The sequence below is a fragment of the Maylandia zebra genome, linkage group LG1 (genome assembly GCF_041146795.1).
Source record: "Maylandia zebra isolate NMK-2024a linkage group LG1, Mzebra_GT3a, whole genome shotgun sequence".
In the NCBI taxonomy this organism is placed as follows: Eukaryota; Metazoa; Chordata; class Actinopteri; order Cichliformes; family Cichlidae; genus Maylandia; species Maylandia zebra.
In genome coordinates, this window is record NC_135167.1 from 7,487,751 (window position 1) to 7,513,986 (window position 26,236).

The 26,236-nt window shown below is 40.8% G+C and overlaps 1 protein-coding gene across 7 annotated transcripts in view; it reads right to left on the minus strand.

Moving 5' to 3' along the window:
* The window catches only part of LOC101471219 (A-kinase anchor protein 13), a 122,076-nt gene that overhangs the window by 15,865 nt on the left and 79,975 nt on the right, over positions 1-26,236 (minus strand). For 6 of the 7 annotated variants that reach the window (XM_024805051.2, XM_014414180.4, XM_014414177.4 and 3 more), the window contains 19 exons: positions 25,396-25,573; positions 24,850-24,952; positions 24,269-24,394; positions 22,484-22,523; positions 22,150-22,261; positions 17,438-17,597; positions 14,497-14,564; positions 14,319-14,385; positions 13,523-13,670; positions 13,220-13,332; positions 12,854-13,000; positions 11,570-11,826; positions 11,047-11,172; positions 10,417-10,534; positions 6,067-6,315; positions 5,885-5,961; positions 3,079-3,260; positions 2,143-2,225; positions 1,840-2,028 (listed from right to left, as the gene is read on the minus strand). In XM_024805051.2, coding sequence (XP_024660819.2) covers positions 1,840-2,028; positions 2,143-2,225; positions 3,079-3,260; positions 5,885-5,961; positions 6,067-6,315; positions 10,417-10,534; positions 11,047-11,172; positions 11,570-11,826; positions 12,854-13,000; positions 13,220-13,332; positions 13,523-13,670; positions 14,319-14,385; positions 14,497-14,564; positions 17,438-17,597; positions 22,150-22,261; positions 22,484-22,523; positions 24,269-24,394; positions 24,850-24,952; positions 25,396-25,573 — 2,543 coding nt within the window. The remainder of the gene's footprint in view (positions 1-1,839; positions 2,029-2,142; positions 2,226-3,078; positions 3,261-5,884; positions 5,962-6,066; positions 6,316-10,416; positions 10,535-11,046; positions 11,173-11,569; positions 11,827-12,853; positions 13,001-13,219; positions 13,333-13,522; positions 13,671-14,318; positions 14,386-14,496; positions 14,565-17,437; positions 17,598-22,149; positions 22,262-22,483; positions 22,524-24,268; positions 24,395-24,849; positions 24,953-25,395; positions 25,574-26,236) is intronic. The other variant, XM_014414189.4, reaches the window with a different exon arrangement.

The window sequence follows — 26,236 nt, forward strand, 5'->3', positions numbered from 1 at the left end:
ACTTGAAATAAAGCAGTGCAAATGATAAGTAAAGTGAAAGCTATACATACATATATTTCAATACCTTTAACACAGGATACAGTAATTGCTCTGAGCTCACCTCTCCGCTTTCTTCTAACACATTTGATGAACAACACTGCCAAAGCACCAACAAGCGCTGGAGTAAAATCTCAAAACGCATCCCGACTCCTTTAATGTTTGCTATACACTTGAATCTCTCTCTCGGGCTATGAAGGGATCCAACTACTGAGCTCATTACATACTCAATTACATCATTTCCTTAGGGATTAATAACACGGTAGGCTCTCATCAGAAGAATTAAAATGAATAAACAAGTTTTCTTTACATACAAATTGTTTATAAACTCCTTACATACAAAAAGTACTGAAATTCACATTTTTTTACAGTGAATTTTTCCATGTGGTTGCCAGAGTGTATCCTTTTCACCTGCAGCCTCAAAAATGTGTGGTGGAAAGAATTTATCAGAACTTTTTTATGAAAAGTGAGGGCAGAACTGTCCATATGTAATAATCGATGAAAAACAATAAGGTGCTTTTTTAGCAGATGGCTTTATGCCTCATGTCATGACACAAGTTTTGCTTAATAATTGATATTAGCTATACATATGAATGAGTCAGTGCTTTCTCTTCAGTGAGATATTATAATACCCTGTTTTATTCTCAAGGTGTCATTTACAAATGCAGTGTTAGGACCGCTTTGGTGTTAAGAACTCAAACCTCACTAAAAGGAGAATAGACCAAAAACTAAGAGGGAAAAAATGGTCCGCCTGCCTCCCTATCCTCACCTATGGTCATGGTCTTTGGATAGTGACCGAAAGACTGTGGATACAAACAGCGATAATGAGCTTTCTTCGAAGGCAGAGTGGCTTGTCCCTTAGAGACGGGTTGATGAGATCAGTCATTTGCGAGGGGCTCAGAGAAAAGCTGCTACATTTCCACATCGAAAGGAGCCAGTTGAGGTGATTTGGGGATCTGACAAGCACGTCTGCCCGATGTCTAGGACAGACGACAGACGCCCACCACAGTGGATGCTAATAGCTCAGTCACACCAGAGTTAAAAATAGGAAGAAACCCTCCTTCCAACTAGGAAAAAAAAAAATCAGTGGTTGCCCATTGATTCAATTGAATGTTTTTGCTGTCAGAGATTCATTGCAAGTAGTTGCAGTGTACAACATCCTCAGTCACCATGCGATCAGTTTTGATCACAGGTAAGATAAGATAAGATAAGATAAGATAAGATAAGATAAGATAAGATAAGATAAGATAAGATAAGATAGAACTTTATTAATCCCTCAGGTTGCCTGGTGGGAAGCAACTTGTCTCCACACAATTACAATTTGACTCAGACCGACTGCAATCACTGTGACAGGTTTGAAGGTTTGCAAGTAATTGCAATCTGATTTATATCTGATGTTTATTTTCTAACTTGTGGTATCATTTAAAGTAAAACAGACAATGAAGGGCTGGGCATGATTAGGCCATAGGTATCCTGATTGAGGAGCCGAAAACGCTTCGTTTAAGGCTTAAAAACACAACTTCAGGATATCGCACTTACCCACTCAATCTTTTACATACCTTTCTTATAATCTTTTAAGTTTGCCTAGATGATAAAATTTAAAAACGTAAACAGGATAACATGTGTAAGATGTACTTTATGTTCATAAAGCAGCAATGACACATGCCACATACTAACAATGTGTAACAATGTTAGTATACAAGCCTCTCACTGTGTTTTTTTTCGTTCATTCAAATTTATTTCTCAGTATATTCAATGAATGACGCATCCACAGCACACATCTTAGAAACCCGTCTTTCTTACCTTCCTGCAGGGCATCTTTCATGATGGACGCCCCCCCAGGCGGCTCCAGGCTGCAGGGTGACCTGAAGAAAGGTTGGACCTGCCGACAGGCCTCCTCGCCTGGGCTCACGCCCTCCCACATCCCTCTGAAAAGCCGCACCTTCTCCTCCAGCAGAGACATGATTTCTGTATCCTTTTGCCTCAACAGTTCTGACCAGCAGAGACAGACAGACAGGAAGACACAAAGACAAACAGTGAGAAATCTCAGGCAAATGTGTGTGTGTGCTTGCTATCATACAAACAAATTTAATAGATTTCTCTCACCTCTCATTTCCTTTGCTTTAGTCTCTAGCTGTCTCTTGTCATCTTCTGTCTCACTGGGAATCCCTTCATCCTCATCCTTGTCCCTGTCCAATAAAGAAAATAAAGATGATGTACAACATCCCATAAATTAGACAGGATTAAAGACCAACAAACAACCAGAAATCTACATCACTTACAGTGTACAAGTGTTTAATCAATTAACTGGAGTTAAATTATTCACTAAAGTTTTGGTAATTAAAAACTTAAAAACAGTATTCCGAAACATTTTCATTAATTTGCAACATTTTACAGATTTCTCGTCTTAAAAAGACAAGTCATGAAAATAACCATTAGCTTCCATCCCACAGGACAACAGACAAGTGTCCCAAAAGTTTGAAGCACATGAACACATGGTGTTTTTAGTTCAAGAGAAAAAAAAACAGAAGCCATAGCCTTTAAAAAAAAAAAAATTCATTTCTGCCAATAGCATGATCTCCATTTGTGTTTTGGCAGAAGTCAGACTGCGAAGGAGACAGAGTGCCTAATCTCTCTCCTTCCCACTGGCTGCATTCAAATAATCCTCTGCTTATAGTGAGCTGTCCTTGAAGCCAAACCAGCATTAGACTGTCCCTGAGTACATCCTATCCCCAGGTAGAGTAGTGCTACTCCTCCTGACAGCACAGTGCTCTGTCCACAGAACTGGGCTTGGTCTAACTCGTGGTTTACATCACAGATGGACGGGTGATGAACTCTGAGAGACAGAGCCCTTAATGTAAAGCACAGTGGAGTTTCTTCTGCGGAAGAGGTTGCAGGTTATGGTAAACCAGAAAAGATCGGGGTCTAAGCTTGCTCTTACATGTAGATTACAAGATGCAAAAATAATTGTGTGTCAAGTACAGTAATATATTTAGTCTTCATATGTTTTAAAATAAAAACACTGACATGAATTCTACTCACATAGACTGCATGGCTTCCTGGATGAGCTGCATCCAGGTGTTGCGTTCGTCTTTCGAGCTGGCCAGGACCTCCATCATCTCCGGCTTCTCTATGCCTGCCGTGATGAGGAAGAGGCCGCGCTCTTCGTTAGCGACCTCCCTGACAATCAGCTTCTGGAGGGAGATCACGGTGGAGCGCTGATCCTGCAGGGAGAGAGGCAACATGGGAGGAGAATGAAAAAAGAGAAGGAAAAAAAAGAGAGAGGAGAGATGATAAGGGGAGGGCCAGGAGGGAGGAAAGGGGGTGGAGGGAAAACAAATGGTGAGGATCAGGGAAGAGGATGGAAAAGGCAGGAAGAAGGGTGGGCTAAAGCAGAGGAGGAAAAAGGATAATTACAGGAGAAAAGCGTAAGAGAAACAAAGACAAAGGGGTGGATAGGGATCACAGACACAAAGGGGAGAATGAAAAAATATGGAATAAAGAGAAAAGAAGAAGCCAAATTGACATTCTGGCTAATTTTATGATTATCATGGCTGTCGGCTGATTCACAGAGCCTCTGCTAACCTTGCATTCTTAAGAGTGCCAACACTGTAAAGCACATTTTAGTACACCACAAACCACTCCATCATTTCTTTTCAAACTAGTAAAACTCCAAAGCTGTAACCACATCCCTACATTTTTTCTCCAACCACTTGTCTGAGGTTTAAAGAATAGGTTGAGTTTTTTTCCTGTGTGTTTGTCTTCCTGGTGTGACTACATTGTAAACAATAGGAAGAAAATCCACAGCACACGTTCTACAGTTTAAACCAAATCAAGTATTTTAGAGGGGAAAAAATGTTGTTGATGCAGCACAACAAGTGGAACAGAAAGATTGAGTTTGCACTAAAAATACTCCACATTCAACATGAAGAGGGGGGGAACTATGCATTCCTACATCAGTCACCTAAACATAAATGCAAATAGTCACCTTTAATTGGATACTTTCACCAAAAATACTGCAATAACTGCTAACTGCAGCCTTTATCAACAGCCGTCAGTCTGCAGGAACTTATGTGGGCTATTTCTCAGACACTTCTTTGTCAGTTAAACCGATAAAAGGTCTGGAGATTTAGATGTGGCATTTGCATTCAGAAATCCCACAACATGCAACCCAGAAGAGCTCGCAATACTATCTTTAAGCTGCAAAAGCAAAACTAACGCATCACAGAGAGAAAGAGGGGGAACATTACAAGAGACCAGATCAAGAGCTTTGTTACGTGTGGATGGGAAAAAAAGAACACACAGCTACATAAAAAGGCCTTGATGTCCACAGAAAAGAGCAGTAGTGGATGAGCACAGGATCCTTTCCATAGCAAAGGAAAGCAACCAAGCAGAAGGACTCCAAAAACACAAAAACAAAAACCCAACTGAAGACAAGACAGAAACCAGGAAAAATATTTCAGAGGAAGTCTTTTCTGTGTGATGATCATTGGTTCCAAGCTTTAGGGAGTCACTGACTGAAAGTGTTTAACATGCTGCTAATTTGTCCAATTACATGTGAGTTTGAACTACAATGGCTACCATTCCTGTGCAGTTTATGTAACTTTTTTTCCCATCAACCCATGAGAAAAAAGCACTTTAGCTTTGTTTATTTTTGGGCTTCCAGCTTCAAGCTGTGGTGATGATGCACACATCACACTAGATAGAATAGAGCATGGCCACCACATCTGTGCGCCAGCAAGCTAAGAGCACTGAATGCAACAAAATAGAAAGCTGAGGTGTATTTACTGAGTGTGTAACAATTTCCTAAGAGACAATTTCTGCTTTCAAAGTCGATCATTTCTGCTGTCATTTTGATGTTTGAATCGTCATTCCAGCAAAGATATGGAGCCACGGACAGAAGAGAGCATCTTTGAGGCCAGCCCCAGAGTAATGAAGTAAAAGCAGGTTTAAATTTTGGAGCCATTGTCACAGCGGAAGGTTGTGCTGTACAGTTAAAGCAAATATGACGAAAGATCTTTTGCTTTTCCTTCTTGTTTTATGCTTTTGTCAAACCTCTCAGCTTTGAGTTGTTCAGGCCTTTGACAGAGGCAAGGCAATACTCCCCTGTCTTAATCACTGTTACTAAGTAACAGCAGTTTGAATATATGTAACACAAAAATATGGAGCCAAATCTATAATATGCAGGTTTGGTAATAAAGCTCCAAATGTTTCAGCTGAAAACATTTAGATTCTCCTCGTCTTTTTGTTTATTTACTATCATCCATTCTCTTTTAGCTCTACAGGTCTGTGTTCCTGTAAAGGTGGTGATGATCTACGACCTGCTACAGTAGCTGCATGTACTCTTGTTGATCCACAGAACTGATGCCTATACTCTCAAAAACAAACCCTCTCCACATGGCTGCCATCCATTTCAAACCACATGTTATTCCCCTTTCTAATGTCAACAGCTCCAACTCAAACATTGCAGGCTTTTTTTTCTTTTTTACTGATGGATGTGATTATTAAGCCACCAGCCTGCCTCTGTTTCCATTCCTGCGAGTGTGAGAGAGGGAGAGAGAGTGTGGCATGCCATGAAGCTGTGAGTCCTGTAAACATGGAAAAAACAACTCAAACCTATATGATTTATCACAGCTGGGTTAAGGAGCCCAGGGCCAGATAAGCTTTATTAGGTGCAGGTAACGTGCTAGCAAGAGGCAGGCATTATTTCACAATGGGATAGCTAAGAAGGGCAGCTCCTGCTAACAGCAACAACAGTGGGAGAGGAAAATATGACAGCATCATCTCTGGCAGCACTCATGAGTTCTTCATAACTGTAGGGCAAAGGAGAGGGAAAGAGATGACCTACCAGCATGGCAAAGACATATTTCTGGTCTTTCTCTTGGAGGAAGACGAAGACGTCTGATAGGAGCAGAGCATGAACCTCTGGAAGATGACCAGAAGAAAATCAGTTGTTGTTGGATTAGTTTAAATACATCGAAATGTTAGACCCTAAAAAGACTAACAAATTTCCCATCCCCAACTCCTCACCCTTTAATCTTCCCTGGGTGTTTTTCAGCTGTAGCGCTCCATCGTGGATCAGCCGCCTCCTAAGCAGATCCTCCCTGGCGAAAATTTGCCCGTTCTTCATCATCATAATCGACTTGTTGTCCATACGGCCGTGAAATTCCTTCAGGCGCCGTCTTTTCTCGTGTTCGTTCACCTTGCTATCAACCGCCGCTATCACCTCCTTCACGAGTCGAATAGCCTCCGTCAGGTCAAAGTAGTCTTCGTCGCTCTCTGTGTTAGACGTGTGACAAGATTTTAGAAAATTTATTCTACAAGAGATTACCATAGGAATGTGATTTTAAACCAGCTGAAGCAAAAATGGAGCACCGTTACATTTGGTAGTTTAATGACTCCAATCTAACACACTTAACCCTGAACGGCTCAGACAGGTGGCGTTTAAGTGCGGCAGACGATGAAGTGACATTTTACTTCTCATTTCAGTATTTTAACCGTGGCTGCATTTACACTCACTGGAAGAGAGTACTGAAAGCTTTTTTATGGTATTAGCTGGTCACAGTGAGTCACACATATTATTATAGAGACATCTAAGACATCTTATAATTGTGTGGATGCCCTCTAGTTGCTTCCGTACACTTTTTGGCGCTTAACTACTCCCACAGTTTTTGTTCTATTTTCACCATTCAAATCTTAAAAAATTCTGCTCTTTCTGCTAATGCGGGCTTTGACTTTTGGTGCTCATAACTTCTATACTTTTTGAGATATTGAAATTTTTTTTGCAATATTTTTTGCCCATTTCTGCATATTATCAGTGGCCTCACTGGTTTTCCTTGCCGGGTTGACCTGTGTTTTAGCTCAGTGAGATGAGCATCCGTTCTCAGACTGGGAGGCCCGGGTTCAAATCCCGCTTATAGCAACATTTCTTTCAGTTAACAGTTAAACTTTTTTAACTCTTTTCAACACAAATTTCAGTTTTTTCACCACTTTTCAGCACAAATACCAGCTTTTTCAGCTGTTTTCAGCAAAAACCTCTTTTCAGCAGAAATTCTGCTGATTGAACTCTTTTCAGCAGAATTTTCACCTCTTATCAGCACAAATCTCAGCTGTTTTCAGAAAAAACTCTTGAGCAGAAATTCTGCTGATTCATCTCTTTTCAGCGAAACTTTTTGCTTCTTTACCTCTTTTCAGCAGAAATTCTGCTGATTCACCCCTTTTCTGCAAAATTTTTAGCCTTTTCACCTCCCATCAGCACAATTCTCAGCAGCTTCTGCTCATTTCAGCAGAATTGTCAGTCTCTCCACCTCTTCTTTGTGAGAATGAGTTTGGCTCTGTGAGATGAGTAGCCGCCTTGAGACCAGAAGTGCCAGGTTCGAATCCTGCTCAGGGCAACGTTTTTTCAACTTTTTCAGCTTTTTTCAGCAGACATCTTCAGCGTTAAGGCATCCACACAGCATTTTCCCAGGAAATGCAAATTTTTCTAGTTTGTTTTTAATTCTTGTACATGTCTAATGAAAAACCTTCATTTACAGTATGTATATAGCAAATTAAAATGATCATTAAGTTTCTTAGTAAGATGTTCGAGCAATACTTGGAGCCAGAATACCTTCAGTGTAGCTTTAACATCATTTAAGATGTTAAAGCCGTTTGATGTTTTGATAATTTTGGAGAACGCTGCAGAACAATTTAGAGATCGTGCCTGAAAAGCACAAAATGTACAGATATTTGTGATTAAGAAACAATAGTGTTTTACTCGATGATTAAAATAAATATGTCGTTCTGTATGGATTTTGCATGTTCTCCCCATGTGGGTTTTTCCACATACTTGGCTTCCTTCCACAGTCCAAACACATGGAGTTACGGTAACTGGTGAGTCTGAATTGGCCATAGGTGTGAATGTGAATGCGAATGGTTGTCCGTCACCCCTGATGTGGAAGAAAATGGTTGGATGGAAGGACGGACAGACAGAATAACTTGTTTAGACCTAGAAAAACTTTTTAGCTATCTAGACTTTTTCATTCCCCTGTACTTATGTCTTCATGTGCACACCACAAATCACAAACCGTAGTAATTGATGACTTCGCAAAGCCAACCTGTGGGCTGAATTAGACCCTCTACTCTAAGGGGACTCAAGCCATAAGAGCACCCACTGTATGTGTATATTACATTTTCTCTTTTACAAAATGCTCCGATGCTCCTTACTCTACAAATCCAAATATTTAACTTATTTTCTTTGCAGCAAACTGGACAAGAAGACTGATACCGCTTCCTTTGCATTATCTGCTAACTAGCTGCTGGCGATAGACTCATGCAGTGGACACACACCCAATACATATCAGTTTCAGCTTATGCTCAGCAGGAAAGAGAACGAGGATGGAATTATTTCTAATGAAATACATTTTTAATCAGCGTAGCTGCAAAAGCCATCTGGTTATCTAAATAAAGTGCGCACATAAAAGCCTTGATTAACTTGACAGCGGCTGAGTCACTGTCAAGTGACTCAAGCTTAACATTTATTTATAGAAAAGTACTGGGATTTTGTTTTTTAAAGTATAACAACAAAGGAGTAAAATATCAGGGTCTGCCATGAGTCAGGAAACATGGAGTCTCCGCTGGGGTACTCTAAGGATTACAGCAAAGTCACGAGTGTCCTTTAAGTCTGCAAAGTGAGGAAAACCCCAGTCAAACTGTCCCAAATGCACACTTGTTGTACTCTATATAACACTCTTGAGTTTTAGGCTCAGCATGCAACATCCTTCCCTAAAGTGGAATATTTTCCTCCTGCGTTGTATGTCTGTGCTCCAAAGCAAGAAAATATAATCTCAAACTGTGACTCTACTGTGTTATTTCCTCTCAGTACATATCAGAGTTGGCAGGAGAGACTCTTCTTAAAGCACCTTGGGGATTAAGGCAGAGCTCCCCCATCCCACATAGAACTATAAACAGGCTTTGGGGAGGGATTAGAGAGAATGCACACAGTGGGAGGCCAGCTGATGAGAGCTGCTTTAAATCAGATATAAATATGGTGTGAAATATTCCAGCTCCTCAAAGTGTGCTTGATCTATTATCCTATAAACATCCATCCAGCACATGTCTCATTTTTCTCAAAATATATGAAACTGTGTGCGAGAAATTGTACTTTTCAGGATGTTTCCTAAAACAAACGGCACACTGCTGTGGGCGGCTTTTCAGTGTACGAGCGGAGCCGAATGCTGTCAGGAAAAATATTAATAATGAGGTACTCCAGGAGTTTATTTTCTATTCTCAGGATAAAGGTGATGTGATAAATATTACTGTAGATAAACTCTCTAAATAAATATATAAATCATAGAGAATGATGTAAAGAAAATATTGTATTTGGTTTGTGAAAAGTTCTAAAATTAAAAAAGCCAAAACTGAAATGGGAAAAATGACTTAATTATATTGCTTAAATCTCCAACTTTAAATTCACACATTTTTTTCTGCACTAAGTGAAACTTAGTGAAATTTAGAATTAAGATTTAAGCAGCATCCACATAGGAAGTAAACTTGTAGGAACGCGGTGACCAGACCACAGACTTTATAAGCGACAATGGAAATAACCAGGTCAACCGACTGAAGCAGCTACCATTAACATATTTAAGGGTAGTAAATACATTAGGGCCTTGATGCATACTCAATCATGCAGGTAAGTAAATCCCCAAAAGTTGATTCTGTTCATCTGGACGTAACGTCAGTGGAAGAAACGTTTCGTCACTTATCCAAGTGACCTGACTGCAGGATTCCCCAATCTTATGAACAGTACATTTGCATAATGACTGAAACCAGCCCACTGAAGGAACAATGGGCTGGGAGGCCAGTTCCTTGATCATTAACATGCAAATTCTCATGACCATTGATCAACAGGCCATGGCCATGAGTACCATTCACAGAGAGTTGGGGAAGGCTGCAATCACAGCATTGTGAGATGGTGACAGATGTACCCTTAGGCCCCCTCCTCGATTCAGACATGTCTTTCCCTTTTCACGAAAATGGCCTCCTTTGATCAGTGGTTGTTGATCAATGGTCATGAGAATTTGCATATTTTGGTGGTATTAGGGCCTTATTCGGGCAACTGCAACCTGGAATGTTTGCTATCAACAAACTTACAAAGTGATACTCGATTAGGAAACCTTCTGGTTGTTTTGTCTTTGTTAGTTTCTTGAAGTTGCTTTGCTTGTTAGTTTATTGAAAATGTGTAATAAATATATCGATTAATAAGAAATTCAGTATATTTAGCCTGCAGCAGCAACCTGTAGTAATCCAGCATCTGAAAAATTAGAACCAAGTTCGTGCTTTTGTTTCTACCAGTTTTATAGACAAAGTAAAAACAGTGAAAAAAGGCCAACATGAAAACACCTTTAGTGTGCTGCAGCAGTCTCTGAATCAGCACGGGGTACTTCGTTATCCTCTGGGTCACAAGAAGGATGCATTCTGGGATGCCAAGCCTCCGCACAATGCTGCTACTCATCTTTTTCTGAAAGAATAAACAAGAGGTGCTTTTAGTAAAACATGCCCACACACAACAGGTGGCAGGGTCTCACATAACCAGCGAGAAGCTGCAAAACTCATTTGGCGTAGAACAATACAGCAGTAGTACTTGAGAGGGTGTTTATTGTTATTGTTTATGACGGCGAGCACTGGCGTTTCTATAATAAAAATAAACTGCCTCGAGGGTAATACAGCTTTTGTTCAAATGTCTCCGGCACATGCCCTGATTGAAATGAACTGCAGATGCAAAATAATACAACTAAAAGGAAAGCAACACAGAATAAGAACAAGCACTTTGTTCAACGCTACTTCAAGCACTTCCATACAAGAGAAAACAATGTCAGAACTCTATTCAACAAACACAATCGTGTCTGGAAAGCCAGACATCCTGAAGAAAAATGTGTTTTCATCAAAAAGCATGAAAAGAGACTTCTCCGGAAAGTTCGTCTGCTGTGTGACAGACACTTGATAAATCCACGAGAGAAGCCTGACGCTTACTTTGATGAACGCTTTGAAGCGTTTGTCTTTGGTTAGAAGGTCCTTGTGGAAGTTAACAGCTTCGTTGTGGCGACTGCAGAATCTTCCGTAAACCCTCTTCATGCTTTCACCATTTGATCCCGAAAACTAGAGAAGGAGTTGACAGATGTAAGCACACAAAAACTAATGTTGGTAGAGCAGAAATAAATAAAGGTTAAAAAGCTAACATTATTTTCAAAGCTTCAGAACTTCAAACGTGAGTTGAGACAAATGTTTGGGATTTGTGGGAGCAATATTTGACTCAGAGATTGTGTAAATTTACTTTGGAGGTGTAAGCTTAGACGAGAACAAAAAAAAACAACATTAGGCCTTTCATAACAGCCATGAACACACATGCATTCTGTCGATAACCTTTCAGAAAAAGCTCTCGTTTCTGTAAAATAAACAGTCATGTTACCTTTTAGGTTTTCTGTAAAACCAGCTTGTGTTAAATCAGCTGTAAAGAATAGAAATGAATTTTGAACCAGCCCCTGCCCCCTCTCACCTGGCTACCCAGGATGTCCCCTATCCTGCTGATGATGAAGCCTCCTTCAAAGACTCTTCCCTCTAACTGGCTCTCCTTTTTCCTCTCCAGGAGGCGCAGGAGGTGCTGTGTGTGGAGCTCAAGTAGATCATCTAGAACGGGGAAGAGCTTCTCCAACATCTGCTGCTCCAGCTGAACCTCCTTCTGCAGGCCTTTGCTGTACACTTCTGACATGATGCGCAGCGTCCGAACGTGATGCATCTCTGTCTGCATCAGTTCTGCAGGACATGAAGGGAAATGACACTTAAGCCTCCGTTATAGTCACTGACATATAACATCAGCACCATCGCCATTTCCACTTGTATGTGATTCCCTGCATGATTCTCCTAAATAACAGGTTTCACAGCTCAGAAAGAGAACAGCTTCACTGGTGGAACAGGAAAAGAAGTAGTCGCTAACAAAGTGGTTATGGAGGTTTTTCCAAAGTTTTCTGCAGACTTTCTCATATTTTCAAACTGCTGCAGCAATCTGTGCCATCTGGGAATCCCTGCACTCATGTATCATAAGATGCCCGCAGAGACTCATGCCTCCAGCAGGTACCCAAAAGAAAATTGGAGGTGCACAATAAGCTGAAATGACAGCCACCAGCATACACCACCTGCTATTCAAATACATCTATACCCTCCCCGTATCAGAGGTGCACAGAGTTTTATAGAGTTCATAACTTTGCAACTGATCTGCAACTACAGTGGTAGGGGTCACTGCATAGCTCGTGTAAAAGGAATACGAAGAAAATTTGACTACAAATAGATTCAAATCAGCTCAGGCGCATTAAAAGTATCTCAGTGCACATTTCAATCAGGTAAAAAAAAAGCCATATTAGATCACAGAGCCTGGTAGATACAACTGAAGAAAATTCAGGAGAAAGTCCTTAAGTGGGGCCCAATTAAAATACTGTAGGTTCACCCTTAAACAAAGTACATCAGGCATGAAAATAACAATGACACAGATGAAACAACAGTGACATTTTTATTTTATCTAACACTGTTAATCCTGGGCTTAAAGGCGTTACCTCCTTTCTCGAGTTTTTGTCTGCTTTAAATAACATTGGTCCACTTTTACTAGATGCTTCCTTACTAGCTGACACACAGAAATGTAGGAAACCAGGCCAAGAATGAGCTTGATTAAAAATGTTGCTACTCCATTTAAGAAACTATTACCTTTCCTTGCTTTGCCAGTAACCATCTTCAGATTAAATTATGTTTAATCAAAGTTACTGCAGGGAGTATTATATGTGGTGATTACCGTAGATGACATCTTGTCTCTTCACCAGCTCTTTGTCCAGCTGCTGCAGGTATTGCTGATCCACACCTAAACTCCACGAGTCTGCTTCCAGCTCTTTGGCCTCGGCCTCAAACTCCCCCATCAGCTGCCCATCCATCATTTCTGTTCCTGAGTCAACAACACAGCCTGAATTAATAAAACTAACTTCCATTTATACGATAATCTACAGGTGAGAGGTTTGGATAAACCACATTAAGTTTCTGTTCGGTGCAGTATATGCATTAATCATTTATTTATTTTTAAAAAAGTAATTATTTTTTTCACATTAAACTAGCTTAAATTAAAAAAATGTGGAAAATGAATTTGTGTGTGTGTGCCTTTATTAACCTTCATCAGTAAGTGATTCCATGGATTCTGTGACCTGGTTGGTTCTGTTGAGCGAGTCGGTGGACTGAGAGAGATACCGCAGACCTTTAATGGGCATCTCGTCAAACACCGGACTGAATGGAGACACGATAATAAAATTCACGTTATTAATGTTGTCTTTGTAACAGGCCATACACAGTTATGTGTATCTGTTTAAACACATTGTACAGGGGTCAAATAATGCATTAAAAACTAAACTATTAAAAATGAAATTAGATTAAGTACAGAAACATTTCACTCCAACACACACACAGATCAGCTCACCCAGCAATGTTGCTTATTGAGAGACTCTTGGAGAGGTTGTTTCCTGTGAAAGTCATGATGTTGGTGTGTCTCCGTGATGGGATCATTAAGGTGGAATGGTCCTCAGGGGGCAAGATGGCCGACCAGGGGCGTTCCTTTGTCCCACCAGCTGGACCAGAGCAAACTTAGATTACAACAATAATCTGAACACTTTTCAAAACCAGCAGGAGATCCTAACTTATCCTGACTTTTTGGGGCCTCTGGTATAGTTAGAAACCTCGGTTTCATGACAAGTCATTGCTTCCAAATGCTAAATTTAAAAAGCTAAATCACTGACAGGTAAAAGCAATGGTTTTAAGACTGTATTTTGGCAAATACAGTCCATCTTTTTCTCTCCTCACAGACTGTCTACCTTCTTAGACATAATTTATTAGGAGACTTCAGAGCAAGCGGACAGCACAAAGCTTCTCTATTCAAAGGAAAAAAGGTTTTGTCCTTTGACTAATTTAACAGTTTAAATCTGTTTAAATCATATTTATGTGTATGTGTGTGTGTGAGTGTGGCTGAATATTCTAGGAGCAACACTTTGAGCTCTGGTCCTAAGAACAACCCCAAAGAAGCACTCTGTCACGGTGTGTAGATAAAAGCTTCACTTTTTGCCAACTTTAGTGTAAGTAATTATCAGAACAAAATAAATGTGCACAAAAACCCTTCAATCTCCTCTTATTAGGGGATCAGAGAAGTTTGGCGATAAATCTGCAAATAATTACAGGCTGTGACAACTGTGTAGGCAATCTTGAGCTGGTTTCACACTCACGTTTGTTCCTCATCGTTACTGTAGGAAACAAGCTCGAATCTGGTACCGCAAATTGATGGTTGGGCAACTAAGCAGAGAAACGGTGAGAAAAAGCATAAATGAAAAGAAAATCGATATTGGCTTCGGGACAGCAGAGTACTACAGAATCGGTGGAGGAGTAACTGCGAGGAAGCTGTACCTTCATCTTCACCTTGGCACAAACAGCCAGGCTGTCTCTGCAGCCCTTGTGGACGGAAGCATTGCAGTCTGGAAAGAAAAGAAGGAGTGAATACTGTTAGCCTGATGGTGGTGGTGGTGGGGCATGTGAGGGTGTGCGGAAAAGTGGGGGCTAGAAAATCTGACTGGTTTTTCATAGCCGGCCAGGAAACTCCACCAGCCTGCTAATGAAAGCCAGACTGGAGCAAAGCATGTGATGCAATCGAGGGGTAATGCTGCTCGTGGACGATGGGGGGAAAAAAAACAGATATGACACACACGCACGTCACCACCGAATTGCATGGGAAAATTTAAATCATGTAAACATTCTCGAATCACCATTTAAGAACAAAGTCATGGTTTTAGATTGCTGACATTTGACCTCTTCTACAGGCTGATCTGTCCACTAAACTCAAATTCTCAGTTTTTCCTAATATTCACTCTTTATTTTTAATGCTCACATCAAGGAGGGAAAAAAATGGTGGCTGATCAGGATTTAATCATACGGGCATATTTCCAGGAGACAGAAGTCCACTCAACACACATGTGAAACCCACAAACGCACTATCAGACCTAGTCACCCAAGCTAGAATGCATACAGTGCAACATTTCCGTTCCTGGGATTACTTCAACAGCCGCTTTTAGTCTGGGTGAGAAAATAGCGCTGCACGAGTCAGAAAGGCAGCAACACTGTCAGGGCAGGGAGCTATCGCCTGAAAATGTCTCACTGTAAAAATATTAGCAAGTAGAAGATTGCATGATTATCAAAGCACCTTGATTTCCTGCAGTGATTTTTTTTTTTTTACATGCCTCTGGATTTTATTAGGTTTTTTACTGCTTTTTGGTGACATTCAAATAAGACCAGCTAATCTGAGACAAAGGATCACTGTATTCCTCTGCTGAATGGACACTAGCCAGAGTACAAACCTCCCTCACTGTCTGTGGCTCTAACAATGTGAACCAGACTGACTGAATACAACAGGGGCTGTTTTTGCCAGTCTGAAGCATCTGAGGCAGATTGTGGCCAAGAGGTCTGCTGTGATCCATCGCAGAGCTTGTTTCTCCTTTTTAGGCTTTTTCTGGGCTTGCGCCAAAGACTTGTGCAATAAACTAGAACCTCTTTAGGGCTGCCTCTGCCGCTCCAGTAAAAAACAATGCAAAAAACCAGTTCTGTTGTCTGTAATCAAAGTCTGACTGGGTTGCATTAGAAGTAGCTCTTTGGGGAGTTTCGCCGCAGCTGCACAACTAACTGCTAATATAAAGTTCAGTTGGTGTTTCATGTTTTCTTGCACTGTCCTTTATAATCAAATAAAGAAATTCTAATTTACTTTTTCTTTAAATTAAATCTTTTCATTTAGTGCCTAAATGTAAACACAGAGCCTTTACAGTAAACTGACTTGACCTACTGTAGGGTCTGACTCCTCTGCTACTCATGCAGTTCCTGTTCATGAGCTATGATTTAGAGATATTACCTAAATGCATCACATGCAGGAAATCAGTTGTTGTGAAAGTTAACAGATATAAACATAGCTTTACTGCTCTGAAAACAATGACTGAACACGCGTCTGTGTCACTGCTAAAGGTGTCATTTAACTGACGTAGAAACACTATTTTCTTGCTATACAAATGTGTGTCATGTCCCATCACACATAAGGCAGGCTGTAGTCCACCAAGGATATCCTCCATACATTTATGTTTGTTTTAAAAATTTCAACCAGGGTCCTGCTTTAGAACTACCTGCAAAAGGTGCCAAATAACCTCTTAACCATTTGCTCACTGTCAACTTCAGTCATGCCGGTCACCATGATTGCTATAAAAACACTAAACTACTGTAAACCAAATAATTAAATTGAGCTTGCATTGCATTAACTTAGCAGTGATACAGGTGTTTACCTTTTTTTTATTACCAAATAGCTTGAATTAATGTAACTTATAGCTGAAATATATCAGTAGAATTCAGCTGAGGGGGCACAACGCTGGTAACACAAAACAACTTTTAGCCAAGCAGCAACCCCAGATGCTACCGCTAAACGAGAGTCACTCCACACAGACTCTCATTTTAAAATGCCCAACTTCAGCTACAAAGTGAACACCTTATTTTATTTTTCAAATTAACTAATTTAAATTGGCAAGTTGATATATTAAGTTGGTTTAATTGACAGGTGCGCTGACATGTACAGCTTTGGCTGGCAGCTGTCTGCTAGGCCAGTTCTTAACAAAATTATCTGACAAATAACACGGCCTGCTTTGTGGTACAGCCGTCAAAGAAGTCTGTGCTACATTTTTGGCAGGAGAAATTCTACACTGTATAATTCTGCTCCTCAGCACCAACTTAGCAGCCATTTGTGCCTGTTTGTTTGGGAATGCAGCTTGCTAACCGAGATAGCTAGCGTTAGCTGACAACTTGACTCTTTTAATCCTAATATGGTCACCTCAGGCTTTTTAAAACAAGTGTGTACCAACTATGAAGCCTCAAAATTCATAATCCAGAGACTACTGGGTAATTTCATAGACGTGTGGTCCATCATTTACATACAGTCTGTGCTTTTAGCCAAACAATGAGAACTGCTAATCAAAACAACTTTAGACTCAGCACCGCTCTTACTTAGGTTCTCAGTAACACACATAGCAAGTGTGAAGTGGATCGGATGAATGGTTGTTGAGAGACAAAGACGAGAAGAAACATAAACTAACATATTCAAACATGCATATTCCTGGATTTATTGGTGAAATCTTTTCATTTCCTCTCCTTATGTTCAGCATCGTCTTTCAGAAACGACTTGCAGCTTAGTGTGCTTTCAGATAAGAAATTAAAATCTTCTAATAAAATAATTAAAGGTTATTAGGATTTAATATAATTTAAAGCTACAGCAACTCTGCAGAAAACCAACAAGACAAAAAGGAAAAAAAACAAAGTTACTTACATGTGCAATGGAACGCATCCTTGCCATTAAAACCTTTATTGCACTGGGAGCACTGGGTGGTGTGGTTTGAGCTGACTGGTGTAAAAACATGACCGTTCACAATCTTCTTGTCCTTCTCCTTGCCCTCCTTGTCCTTCTCCCGTTTGTCTCGCTCCTTTTCCTGCACAAATGGAAATTAATTAGTTAAGAAGACAACCCAACCTTGAACTTCGCTAATTGCTTCAACTTTGCCATCCAATTAGAAGTTTCGAAGTGAAGCGTGGTGACGTGTAGCATCCACTAACATACCAGACACTGACACTGGGCCAGTCGCTTCTGTTAAATTCCAATCTGAACCCTGCAGAGCAACATTATTACTCGGATGTAGGACGCAGCAGGAGGGTTTGCATATTAAGTGATGCATTATTTATCCTGACAACAAATTGTCTCATTAAGGAACTCTTTAAAATAAAATTCAGACACTTTGAATCCTTTTTTCTGAGGTGAGACAGAAGACTCAGAGGTGGAGATCTTCAATGACCATTTATCCCAAAAGGGCAGCATATTTTCATATTACGTATTCGTTTGGTTTCTCAAGACACTCGAATACTACTATTCAAAATCTCTTATGAAGAATGAGGCATTTCTGCAGGATGCATGACTGGTGACGGAGACACACTGTCTGGGAATCACTTCTATGACCTTTCCATAACAGTGTGGGCTTTCTGCTGCCTCTGCATTAATGGATGAGATCGTCCTCAGCAGCTGGTCATCTCTGGACACTGAGCTGAATCACAATCCCATAAAGTGATGCAGAGAAGAACAGAGCTCTCATTCTCTTGGATTTACATCACAGAGCCTCCACCCAAACCCAGAGGAAATGGGAAAATGCAGTTTTCCAGCTCATTTTAATGACCAGCCCTGGGCCTCTTGGTTTGAAGGGACCACAAAGCTCTGACATACTAGAGCTCATTTGGCTCAGCCATTTCAAGATACCAAAAGCCTGACTGGCCCACGCTATGTTTCAGAGCCAGTACAACACACAGCTTTCATTCTCACTTCCTGCAACAACTGTCTAACCAGCACTAAACCACAATAAACGGCCTGAAAAAGTATTCTTCATGGCAGCAAGAATGCTTGTTTGATATCACGCCTATTGATGCCCGGCAAAAAAAAAACAAAAACAAGAAAACGCCAGCAGTTCAACGCATTTGAAAAAGATGATTCTCTGTACTCTTTGTTTTGGCTGCAAGCATACACAACAGGATAAGTAATCACTAGTGACATCTAAACCAGAGATTTAAACAAAAAGACATTCCAGTAAAACACACTGTTAACGGGCAATGACTTCACTGGAAAAAGACATCAGCCCAGAGGAAAACACCAGCCCCTTTTAACATGATATTGTGACAGTCTCTTTCACTACAATTCAACTGGGAAACCAGAGCACTGTGTTAGCCTACCTCCAGCCAACCTTTCCATCTCAGTGAGAAGCCACGGCTCCCTGGGAAACTCCTGTATAACATCCCTGGTTGTGGCTCAGTGGCTCAAGCTACTACCAGCAAGTCTCCATTAGGAAGGCTGTGAATGAGGAAGTCACTGGCTCGCTGCGGGAGGTGCTATTTCTGCAATGACCCTTCCTTCAGTCTGACAGAGACATGATGACAAAACTGCACAAACTAGATCCCCTTCCAGAACAGTCAGACTTTCAATGTTTAACCTAAAGAGGAAGACACAAATTATCCTCCTTAAAACTGGTTCTGGTTTATTAACGACAGGAAGAAATGAGATTACCAATTCTTCAACACATTTGACAGTTACAGATGCAATCTCAATGCTCCAAGGAGAGCCAATAGACACCAGGCAAACCCATTTTGAACATCAAAGCTTTAACAGTGGCCAATAACTCTGACAGAGAGCAATGAGCTGCAGGCGGAGGGAAGCTTTTTCAGAATCCTGTTGCTTTAAAAGCAAAGTGACGGCTGAGGTTAGAGGGGAGATTATTAAACCACCAACTCTATCTTCCTGTTTTACTTCCTGTTCACCCTTCAGTGTCTCTTTGCAAGGGCTGCATATTTACAGGAAGCAAACAGACATTTCACTTCCCAATCAGAAATAAAAACTCTGTGCTAAATTCAGGGCATTTCAGACCCTTTAATCACCACATGGTACAAATTTAAATGCACGCTTTGTGATCAAAGCAGCTATGACTGGCAGCAGAAACATGGATATCTATCATTACAGCCCGTTTTTCTTTTCTAATACTTTCAGGTAGCATCTAACAGCAATTTTGATCATGAAGTAAACTACATATCAGAATAGCTATCAAAAGGTAATATGTTAATTTGTGGTTTTAGTGAAAACAGAATTTGCCTTTTGTACTTCCTGGTGCTGTGTGAGTGTCCTTTGGTTCAATATACTGTCACAACAATCACACACAGTTTATAGCTGTGTAAGGTCTACCACACAGCCCACAACTGGATATATTGGATATAAAAATGCTGTATAATTACATTACTGCTTATAATCTGTGAATTAAATGTAAGACTATTTAATACCTTCCAAGGCCTCTTTTTTGGGGAGAAGATTGAATGCAATTATTTTTACTTTTAAGCACCCACAGCTACCCCGTTGAGTTTTAAAGTCTTGATACAGACAACTGTATTCCTAAATCATATTAATGGCTACTGCAATACAGTAAATGCCACTTCTGCAATTTAAAGTGAGCAGTGCTGAGCATTGTGATTTTTAAATGCAGTACTGTACAATAATTTCCATGTCATAATAGTGTTGAAGCCATTGTTTCACTAAAGTGTCAGTGCACCCCAGGGCAGCTGTGGCTACAATGTAGCTTGCCATCGCCAGTGTGTGAATGTGTGTGTGAATGGGTGAATGACTGAATGTAGTGTGAAGCGCTTTGGGGTCCTTAGGGACTAGAAAAGCGCTATACAAATGCAGGCCATTTACCATAAAGTAACTTTAACTGATCGATATTTCAACAAACTAACAGCATATTATTGTCACCCTGTGACAGGAATGGAGACACTGCAGCTAGATCCCCTAACAGAGTACGAAGGGCAGGAGAAAGAAAGTCTGCTTTGACCACATCTTACATAGAGGCTTATCTCTCTGAGAAGACATTGCTGTGAGGCGCTTGGGAAATTTGAGAGTGGGAAGTTGCATCTAACGACTTGGGCAAAGGCAGGACATATAAGGAGCTTTTGACCCAGAGGGGCCTATTCATAGTTCTTAGAACTTTTTAAAGGAAGTCTTTTGTGTGGCGTTGCATGAGGGACCATCAAAGTTCTCAGAAGCTCATTTGTCTGTCATTTTTTACCTCCTACTTTACGGTTGATCCTCCAGCAGAAGGGGAAGCTCTAACTGACATAAGTGTGTGGTCTGAATGCAAGCATGCATTGCAACATGATGAACGTCTTATTTGTAAAAAGAACACGTAAACTTAACATAGAAATTACAGCAAAACCATCAGTTAGCTCTTAAACATGAAACACAAACAGTTGAGCTGGCAGGGAAGACCAGGCGTTATTAAGCCTGTGTGCTACAGAGGAAATAAAAACTCCTGTCACCTCCTTGAAGGAAAACAAAAGTACTTCCTCTCAACTAACTTTTTCGCATAGAGTGAAGCCAGCGTAAGGAGAAAATAATGACGCTAGAATAGAAACTAAATGACACATTCATCAAAGTGAAGCTTAATTGGTTTGGTTTACTGCATGTTATCCTTGGAAAGAGCCATGCATTTGTTTGTAGAGTAGATGGAAAGGATTTGTTAAGCCTAGTTTATGGTCATCTCATTGGTTGTTTTGCATGCCAACTGCAAAGCTGCAAAAGTACAATCGCGATTTGAACGATAGGTATTCAAGAGAGTAGTAAGGACCCGAGATTCAGGAGCACTGTTATAAGCGTAGAAGCAAAGAAATTGGAGGTTTTTCCCACAGTTTTCTCTGGAGAGTGTCATCTTTTCAAACTCCTGCAGCATCTCACATTGTATCGGAGAATCTCTGAGCTCCTGTACTGATGTTTATTTGAAATGGTGGTAAAGACCAACATGATCTTACATTCATGCCTTCTACCTGCCTGCACCCGGTTCCCAAAACAAGGGGTGCACATCAATCTGAAACACCAAAGCATGACTCAGTTCTGATGCCAACATTGGCTTACGCTGCCACACGTAAACAGACTTTAATAAGGATTCTGGATCCTATTACCAGCCACAGTGGGAGCTCTGCCTGAGGTTCGTCTGTGATACACCTGACATAAAAAGACAATTAGCCACTCGTAATGTTATGTTATTTTAACTTAAATCAGAATGCAAGGCATCTGCCATCAGGAAACTCAAACGCACAGTATGCTCCAACTTATTCTTGTGGTTGTAGTTTAGTTGTTGCTATGCTAATCGCCGCCTGCTTAATACACCACGCACCTATTGGGAGTTGTAGTGAAAACAAAGAAAAGAAAAAGAGGACAAACATGTGTAGAACTGCCTATAACAGCCCTGCTGTGAGACTGAAGCTAGTCAGGGACCAACAGAACAAGAAGCTTAAGATTCATATATGTGTGAATACTTGAAAACTGTGGTTGGGCATTAACTGCTCACTGCTCAAAGGGGATACACTTGTAAGAAAACACTGAAGGTGGTTGCCTACTGAATGAACTGTAAGAAGCAGACTACAGTGAAGTGTAGTCAAAAGAAGAAAAACTCTATGTTCCCTCACCCTGGTCTTTTTGTACATCTTGTTCTTGAGGTAGCTGAAGGTCCGGCTAACTTTTGTCACACTCTTTCCCTCTGTGTCACTCCGCAGAGGCCCAGGCTCCTCCTCTGATATACTGGAACACACAAACAGGTTTAATTTCATCTCCAGCAGCTGCATTCACACAGCATACCTGTTCACACATTGTGAAATGGTTCTTTGAAGCACCATAAAGGTCTTATGGAATAATTTGACCACTACTCCACACTGCTCTTTATAGGACTATAAAAGGTCCTCCAAGCAATGAAAGCCTGAAGAACAATTTTCTGGTAAAATGTAAGCGCAGGATTAGACTGACCTGTATGCTAGTGACCCAGAGGTGCTGGAAAATCTCATACCTGGAAAAAAAAAGGAGAGGAAGTGAGTGGCAGGATAGTAAAAACAAAAAAATATGTCTTTAGGGGCTGACCGCACTTTTCTTATTTTTCCTGATTATGATTGAGAGTAAGCTACAGATTTGGCTCCCTAAAGGTAAATATGCAACACTTTAGGTACCCTTGTACAGCTGTGTGACAACTGACAACCCACTGACATGACTAAAGGAGGCCAACAGCTATGTCGAGGACTTCCTTTTCTACCATGTCCTTTAAAGGTGACCTATTGTGATCCCCCCCCCCCCAATTATGGTCAACTAAAGCACAAAGCTGAAACTATAAACACAACAACCCCACACAACTGCAAGGGGCAGCCAATCAGCAGAAAGTGTAAAAGCTATTTTTTGCCATCCCCAACTTCAGAGGCCAATTTCAAGTAATAATTAACAATAAAAATGATTGAAGTATAATTTTAGTAAAATAAAAGCACAATCACAAATGTAGTTATTATTTTTCCCTGGTTGGCCAGTCCTCACCTGCTGTAGCTCTGTGCTCTACAGAAGTGAGCTAAACTGCTCTGTTTTGAGACAGGGGGATAAATGAGGGGCTGTAATACAGTCAAAGACTAAAATTATAGAGTTTTAAATTATCGTGCATTGAAGGCTGGACAATGGATGATGACTCGGGCAAAATTCATATTTTTTGGTTTGCTCATCCTATTAGAACAAAGCTATGCTGGGTGTAGCTCCTCCCAGACTCTATTGTTGAAAATCTGGATTTTCTGGCTGCAGTAACAGCCAGAACATGTGTGTTTTTCAATTAATCTCTGTGCCAAACGTTAAGCACAGAGTTAAACATAAGGCATGCATCTTTTCTAGGCAACGAGCTGCTTCTCTCTAAACAATCATTTCTACCAATATCCAGACGCACACGAAAATATGCAAAGCGCTGCTCGCATGCGCTGCAGAAGAAAGTCAAACCCAAAACAGGATAATGAGGACAAAATCTTGGCCTGCCTGTGTTCCCAGCAATGGAGACAAGGAGACAGAGAACAGTGCTAATGGAAATATTGCACAGATAAGAAAAAGGAAGGAATGCCTCGGTGTCTTTGACTAAAGGTGACAGGCTCGTATTTATCTGCAGAGAAGAAAGGGCTTCCTCAGTTCACCTGCGGTGTTTATGATTATTTTCCTCTTTCTCTGGTAATTGTGTTTCAGTTTTTTCAAAAAGACTGAAGTAAAGCTAGTTTATGTAAAGGTCATCCGATTCTTGTGCTGCGTAGGAAACACGAGAAGCCAAGGTCTTATTTATTGCTGTCAACATGGATTATAATTTAAACACAATGCTGCCTAGGCGAAAGGTGATTTTCTACACTAGCAATCTGGCTACAAGCGTTGTCTAATTGCATTCTCACACTGCAAGTAGATTAATATCAGCAGCAATTAGAAGCTTCTTCATGACAAGATTGTTGCGGCTGAATGTTTGGACTTTATCTTTGATGAAGTTTAAAGAGTAAAAATTTTAATTTTCCTTCAGACAACTTTGCTTCTTCTGTTTGACTCAGTCTAGGAAGCGTTTCACGCACACACTTCATGTTGAGTCACAAGTAAACACTTCAGTGTGGGTATCAGGCTAGCTGCTAGCTGATCTGGGTGCATCGCTGTCATCTTTGCAGCTCAGATCCAGGTTGCTAACCGGAGCAGCTACTGTTCTCCTTCTGACATCACAGCTATTTTCTACTGCAGCTAAGTTTACATGTCAGTACTTACTGAAGTCATCCTCATCATCACTAGATGAGGAGTCCCCATAAATGAACTGAGACTTAGATTTGGTGAGGATGGGGGAAAGGTTGAAAGAGAAGGAAATTCGCCTCTTACGTCTCAGGCGTCCCACCGCTGGGGAGCAGGAAGGAAAGAACCACAACAGGCACTGATCACTTATTGAAATATATAATAACCTAATAAATAGTGAGGATGGGGGCAGGAAGTGGAGATGTACGGGAAACGTATAATAAGAGCGATTCAGTTTAAATATCTGCATGTTAAACTACCACTTTCTCTCTTTATCTAGCTTTTTGACCTTTTTTTCTATTCTCTTTGCGATGGGGCTTACAGTGAAAAACATAATGAACTCTAAATTTCCAATTACAAGCTGAAATGATTGTGTCCCTCTGCTGAGTCTGGTGATGTTAAAATGAGGAAATGAAGAATGAGGACTTGGCATTGTACTTAAATTTAGTAAGTTAAAGCCTAAAGAGGATAACAAATAAAACCAAAGGATAAAAAGGTGAAGAAAAGGGCTGAATGTTACAAGAAGGAACTTGATAGCTGCCTCATAACGTGTCACTCACCATCGATGTCTCTCTGGCTGATGGCCAGCATAGATACAGACTTAGTGAGGGGCAGACTCATGGGAGGACAGCTGTTTCGCAGGGGCCGATATCGTCTGGATTTCTGCAGCAAGAGACAGGAGACTGAATGAAACCAAGTGCATGAAAATGTTAAAAAAAAAATGGAGTGAGCCAGGCAGCGATAATGTGGAACAAAGCATTGCCAGCCAGTCAACTGGAAACAGGAACATGAACTAAAAGAGGAAACTCGGCATTTTGAATCGGGACATTATGTTTACAATTTGTTTTAAATTCAATGGGAGAAGTATAAATCTGCCCGAAGAAAGTCATGTTTATTAAGTCTCACTAATCCCCAAACTGACAAGGCTCAGATTTCCCTTGACTGTTTATAAGTCTTGTTTATGTACAAGCTTTACAACGACTCTTTTCTCTCGTGAATTAGGCTGTGTGGGTTTTTCAGGATCTCTTGGTGGCCGACTGTGTGACAGTGTAAAGAAGTGGCAACATATCAACAAACTTCATGTGTGAGTGTGTTTATTAGCTCACCGGGTCATGCACTCTGCTATACTCCCCCCGGTCCTCCTGTTCCTCTGTCAGAGAAACCAAAGAGCCTCTGTCATCGCTGTCTTGCCGGGGAATCCTTATAGGTTCTAGGATACGGGGCCCCTGGCTGGTGGGGCCCCTGAGCTCTTCAGGGCTTCCACTGAGCCCCTCCAAGCTGTAACTGTGTACAAACAGAAAGCAGAGATGACCTCAATAAAAGAACACACACTGTATTCAACATAATCACATCTTTCTGAATGTACACAACTGTCGCTGCAGCAAACACAAACACACAAAGATGTACCTGTTGTTACACACACACACACACACACACACACACACACACACACACACACACACACACACACACACACACACACACACACACACACACACACACACAGCTGGTCCTACACTGTGTTTAGCCAGCTGAGTTATCACTAGCCTCTGGAGCAGATTTACAGCTGAAGCAGCTGCAAATGACTCCCAACATCAGCATCAGCATGGAGAGCTCTGCAGCTGTGATTTACAAACCCAATTACATCGAGCTATGACTAGAAATAAGAGGCCTTGAAAAATCCAATCCAATGATTATGGAGAGGAAAACTACTGCTACATTTCAGGATGAGCTATGCCACGAGGCTGCAGCTCTATTCGCTTCAGGACAGACTCTATGATAGTTAAAGCTCCAGCAGTAAATCTCTCATCTCCGGCCCATGGGTTTGTATGCTACTCCATTATCCAGCAAATCATCAGTCCAACTCATCCAAGCTTCACTAACTAAAACCAGAGTAAAAGAATCATGATTTGGTGATTATAAGTGTCCAGAGTGGAGCAGCACTCA